Source organism: Triticum aestivum, chromosome 5D (genome assembly GCF_018294505.1).
Source record: "Triticum aestivum cultivar Chinese Spring chromosome 5D, IWGSC CS RefSeq v2.1, whole genome shotgun sequence".
Lineage (NCBI taxonomy): Eukaryota > Viridiplantae > Streptophyta > Magnoliopsida > Poales > Poaceae > Triticum > Triticum aestivum.
Window position 1 is genome coordinate 506,310,870 of NC_057808.1, and position 5,641 is coordinate 506,316,510.

General features: G+C 60.0%; 1 protein-coding gene across 1 annotated transcript; it reads left to right on the forward strand.

The window, feature by feature from the left end:
- Positions 1-3,132: 3,132 nt before the first annotated feature.
- LOC123123271 (AAA-ATPase At3g28510) lies at positions 3,133-5,434 on the forward strand. Its single transcript, XM_044543751.1, has one exon. The coding sequence runs from the start codon at positions 3,675-3,677 to the stop codon at positions 5,205-5,207; it is 1,533 nt and encodes a 510-aa protein (XP_044399686.1). The 5' UTR covers positions 3,133-3,674; the 3' UTR covers positions 5,208-5,434.
- The last annotated feature ends 207 nt before the right edge of the window (positions 5,435-5,641 follow it).

Genomic DNA, 5,641 nt, shown 5'->3' on the forward strand with positions numbered 1-5,641 from the left:
GTGGTGCGGTTGGACTTTGTAGAAGGTAAGAAAAGAGCGAAGGAAGCTGCTCGCCGGCAGGACGAAGCCGCGAAGAAAGTGCGACCGGAAGACAACGTGTTCGCCATCCTCCGGCGCCGGCGAGATCTCCGCCTCAGGTGGAAGACGCACCTTTACGTGCGTCTCGGGAGGCAGGCGCCGCGTTTGGCGAAGGAAGGTGAGGTTGTCTTCATGGATGTTGGAGCCATCCCAGTCGCCCGCCCGTTCGCACGGCATGGATGCTCGACGAAAGCACGGCGAGCGGGCGAGTCCGCGGCGAAGCGAGAAAGCTGTGACGTGAGGAGGCCCGGCGACGGCAAGCTACGGCTGCACCTCGACAAGAAGATGGGGTGGTGCGGCAGCGAGGAAGAAAGAGAGGAGAAGAGCGAGAACAAAGGGAGAGGAGGGCGCGCGTGCGTCTGCTGCCCCCTCCTCCCCCTACTTATAGCCCCTGGGGGCGGAACGTGGGGGCGGAATGTGGGGGGTCGTGGGATTAACTAAGCCCACTCACCCCACGACCCCGCGTTTACCGGGCTGTTAAGGCGTGTAGTAACCGCACGTGGAAGCCCAACTGCCCGCCTCGACCGCAGCAAATCCACGCGCGTGCCGAGGCCCTGTAGTGGCGGGCCCCAGCCTGCGGCTACTTCCCGTCGCGCGCGTGGGCTGGCAGGCCGGCTGGGCCTGCTGGCGCCGCATGGCGTGCGGGCAACGGGCGGCAGGCCTGACACCCGGCTGGCGTGCCACCCGGCTCCCACTATGATGACTCGAATTCGCCAGGCGGCCGACTGACTCCCGGCCGGCTCCTGGCAATCAGCCCCTCTAGAAGACGGACGACGCAAGATCACCAAGACACTCAGAGTAGGAAACTGCTGAGGCTCCTCGATTTCAGCCGCGGTGCCTCACCAGCTTCAGGGACTACTGTCGAAGTAAATGACCACGGGTAGCCTCATCAGCTCCCCGCGGTATTTCAAGACATCAGGGCCAACTGCGCCCCTCATACCTCCCGGACGAACGACTGCCTCCTTGGGTCGGCTGGTCCAAGCGGCCGACTGCTAGGAGGCGGCAGAATACCAGAAGGCGGCTACGAGGCGGCTGGCTTCTGGCAGGCGGCCCCTCGTGCCCTCAAAGTTTGCACCCGCTTAACTACAACGATACGGGGCGTGGCTACAGTGCATCCTGCCACCCCCGAATCTGGGGCTGAGCGAGGCTACAGTACGGGCGTACCCAGTGGACGCCCCTCACCCGGCGGGGTACTGTAGCCATGCAGGCGGCGGGCCCTACCTGCCTGCAAGCCCCGAGAAGGCGGCAAGACCCTAGCAGGCAGCAAAGGGCGCGGGCCGCCTTCCAGCAGGCGGCCCCCTCCCCCCTCCAAGTCTGTGTGCCATTAACTAGAAGAGACGGAGAATGGCTACAGCGATCGCCCGCCAGGCGGCGGGACTGTAGCCACGCTCCCCCCGACAAAACATCTGTCATCAGTAGCAAGGCTACAGTGCGGGGCGATCAACCAGACCCGCAAGCGGCTGGCACGACCTGTCGGGCGGCTCCACGACAGCCGGCGGAGCCCACCAGGCAGCGGGCCCCAGCAGCCGGCGGAGAAGCCGGCGACTAGAGACACTGACAGCCGGGTCCTACACCCGGTCGGATTACCATTGTACCCCTGGGGGTAGGCCTATATAAACCCCCCAGGCCACCCATGCAAAGGGTCCAGAACCTTAGTAGACACATACACCCACGTAGAGAGAGCGAAGTAGGGCTAGCCTTGTTCTTCTTCCTCCTCTGACAAAACAGGTTAAGGAGCAAACTTGTAGCAACATTGTTGAGATAGTGATCATGCGGAGACCCCGCAGAGCAGGACTAGGGGTGTTATCTCCTAGGAGAGCCCCGAACCTGGGTAAGATTCGCAGGCGCATGCTGTCTCGCTCACTCCCGCTTCTAGAGCCCAGCAATGTACTCTTCTCCCTCTCCATGATAAGCTACCCCTCGGCATATCTCGCTACACATCCCCGACACACATCGTGTCCTTGTTGAAGGGATTGCATTGGAGATTTCTTAGACATGCTTTTCGGGGTGAAAACTCAAGATCAAACCTTCAGGCTACCGGCGGGCAGCGGCATTTGTCTGTTGCTCCCCTTTTAGGGGCGTTGTTTTCAAAGAATCTTTCTCGTATTCGTACGTTGTCTATGATGGTTGATGGTGTCGCTGCTTGTATGTTGCGCGTTATTGTCTAGTTGGCTCACTTTGTTTTTCCTCCTTCTTCTCCTCCTCCTCCTCCTCCTCCTCCTCTTCTTCTTCTTCTTCTTCTTCTTCTTCTTCTTCTTCTTCTTCTTCTTCTTCTTCTTCTTCTTCTTCTTCTTCTTCTTCTTCTTCTTCTGTTTATGTGTGTGCATCTTCAATGTGTTCACTAGGCCTTGACACTGTGTCATTGCAGAGGGTGGATATGGTTGGTACTCTCACCGTCCCGAATTATTTGTCGCATAATTTCTCGGTAAGCAATTCGTGGCGGAGGGAGTATTTATGTATCGCCCTTTCCAAGGGAAAAAAGACATGATAAAAAGATGTGTACAACCAAAATCATTTGTTTCTTATCAAGTGAGGAGGCGCTTCCGGAAGGAAAGAAGTGCAGTAGCTGGTTCCGAGAGAAACTGACAGTTACATGCTACCAAAGGACTGGGTGTGTATTCAGTGCTCTGCCATCATAGCATCGCCATCACACGGCGCTTCTTGCTGACTAAAGTTCTTCCGCCGGTCTCGTTTCAATCTAATCTCCGTAGGCATGCATGCCCTCGTGTTGTAAGAAGATGATGGAAGGACCGGGCCTCATCTTGCATGATGGCAACAGCAGAAATGGATGTTCACTGGAAACTGCAACCATGCACGAAGTCTGAACCCTACGGGGAAGGGGCAATGGATGTTCACTGAAAACTCTTGCAGCTGCAGGCTGGTAACAGCAGAAATGATCAAATGAACATACATGGCAGCCAAGTTCAATCAAGATTGATTCACACGCAGTGCATTCTCAGAGGCCGGGGGTAGAAGAATGTCAAATCGTTTGAAAGGAAAAAAAGAAGATACGAGCGAGGCCAAAGCACAGAGAAAATAGTAACAAACACGTCGTACCGTCGCGTCGATCGAACAACGGTCCTCGTCGCCACTCGCCATCTGCCATGGCGGCCCGTCCGATCCACTTGAGCAAGACGAGACGAGACGACCTACTGTAGCGAGTCCACAAGCGTCGCTGTGTGGCCGGAATCTTTCGCCGGCCTACGGCTAGCCGCCCACTCCACACCTCGTGGCCAATCGATCCACCCATCAGCCGCGCACCGCCATGCCACCGCGGCCTCACGTAGTACCACGGACGACGCCCCGTCATGTGATCGCGACGTCGATCGCATGACGGCACTGCGCTCGTCGCCCGCACGGTCCTTCACGGGTAAGCCAGCCCCAGATCGGTGCAACAAGACAAATCGCCGTGTCGACCGCCCGTCCGATCACCTTCGCCGCCAAGAAACCGATCGTGAGTCGGTCCACCATAAGTAGGGTCGTGGTCTCGCCTTGATCACCACCAGTTATTTGCTTCCATTTCGTCTCAGTTCTGGGTTCTGGCCGGCACGGAGAGAATAGATAAAAAGAGAAGAATTCGAGCTAGTCCGCCGGAGATGCGAGGGGTGGATGGGGCATCGGCGGCGGCGGGGGTGTGGGGCGGGCTCAACTCCGGGGTGGTGCTCAGCATCATCGCGGTGCTGTGGACGGTGGTGTGGCAGAACCTGCAGCACCTGCAGCTGCAGCACTTCGTCAAGCGCAACCTCGGCCGCCACGCGCGCCGCCTCGCCGCCCTCGTCGACCCCTACCTCTCCGTCACCATCGCCGAGTACGACGGCGGCCGGATGCGCCGCGCCGAGGCCTTCGAGGAGGTCAAGGCCTACCTCGCCGCGGCCACCTCACGCAGCGCGCGCCACCTCCGCGCCGAGGGAGCCCCGGACGCCGACCGCCTCGTGCTCAGCATGGTCGACGGCGAGGAGGTCCCCGACCAGCTGTTACCCGAGGAGGGCGGCGGCGCAGTCTTCTGGTGGGCCTCCTCACGCCCGGCGCCGCCGCAGGACCGGCGCTGGGGCGGCGGCGGGGGAGGCGGGGACGAGGAGAACCGCCGCTTCTACCGCCTCTCCTTCCTCGACCGCCACCGCGAGCAGGTCCTCAACGCCTACCTCCCGCGCGTCCGCCGCCAGGGCCGCGCCGTCATGGTCCAGAACCGCCGCCGCAAGCTCTTCACCAACATCTCCTCCCACCAGTTCAGCGACGGCGGCTACGCCCGCTCCGCCTGGACGCACGTGCCCTTCCAGCACCCCAAGACGTTCGCCACGCTCGCCATGGACCCGGCCAGCAAGAAGGAGGTCATCGACGACCTCGACGCCTTCAAGGCCGGCAAGGAGTGGTACGAGCGCGTCGGCAAGGCGTGGAAGCGCGGCTACCTGCTGCACGGCCCGCCCGGGACGGGCAAGTCGGCCATGATCGCCGCCATGGCCAACCACCTGGACTACGACGTGTACGACATCGAGCTCACTTCCGTGCACTCCAACACGGACCTCCGCAAGCTCTTCATCGGCACCACCAGCAAGTCCATCATCGTGATCGAGGACATCGACTGCTCCCTCGACCTCACCGGCGCGCGCCCCAAGAAGAAGGACGCTGCCCCAGAGGACGAGGACAAGGCCAGCAAGGGCGACAAGAAGGGCGCGGCGGACGCGAGCAGCAAGGTGACGCTGTCGGGCCTGCTCAACTTCATCGACGGGCTGTGGTCGGCGTGCGGCGGCGAGCGGGTCATCGTGTTCACCACCAACCACCTGGAGAAGCTGGACCCGGCGCTCATCCGGAGGGGCCGCATGGACAAGCACATCGAGATGTCCTACTGCCGCGGGCCGGCGTTCGAGTTCCTCGCCAAGGCCTACCTCGGTGTCGACGAGCACGAGCTGTTCGGCACCGTGGGCGCGCTGCTCCGGGAGGTGGACATGACGCCGGCGGACGTAGCCGAGAACCTGACGCCCAAGAGCGGGGACGACGACGCGGACTCGTGCCTCAGGGGGCTGGTGGCGGCGCTGGAGAAGGCCAGGGAGGACAAGGCCAGCGGCGGCGGCCAGGAGAAGCAGCCGGAGGAAGAAGACGGGGGAGTGGTTGCCGCCGTTGACAAGGAGTGATCGATGGAGCGAGTGAGTCAGAGTAGCTCAGGATCAGAATATCATGATGTCAGACACATTTTCTCTATTTGTTATTGGAGATGACGTTTATTTCTAGCAAGTAATGATGACGCTTAGAATAATCAGATTGGATGTTGGCGGGAATGGAAAGGCTGACGGCCGGCCACGTCTATTATAGCTGCTCATTTGGCTATGAAGCTTCGAAAATGCCAATATGTGGTTTGTAACTGACTCTTTAGTTTAGGACGACTATAACTATCACACGTGTGGGCGTTAAGGAGTCTGCCCACACATTTTGTGTGGTGCCTAAGAGGACCAGCCCACATGCCTACGTGTGGGCAAAACAACTAGCGTCCACATGTCTTTTTTTTTCCTTGCGGTCCCACTCACACGCCTACGTGTGGGCAAAATGCATAACGCCCACACGACCTCTC

What these genes read in the sequence shown, in the direction of transcription:
- LOC123123271 (XM_044543751.1), top strand. Translation starts at nt 3,675, where the DNA reads ATGCGAGGGGTGGATGGGGCATCGGCGGCGGCGGGGGTGTGGGGCGGG.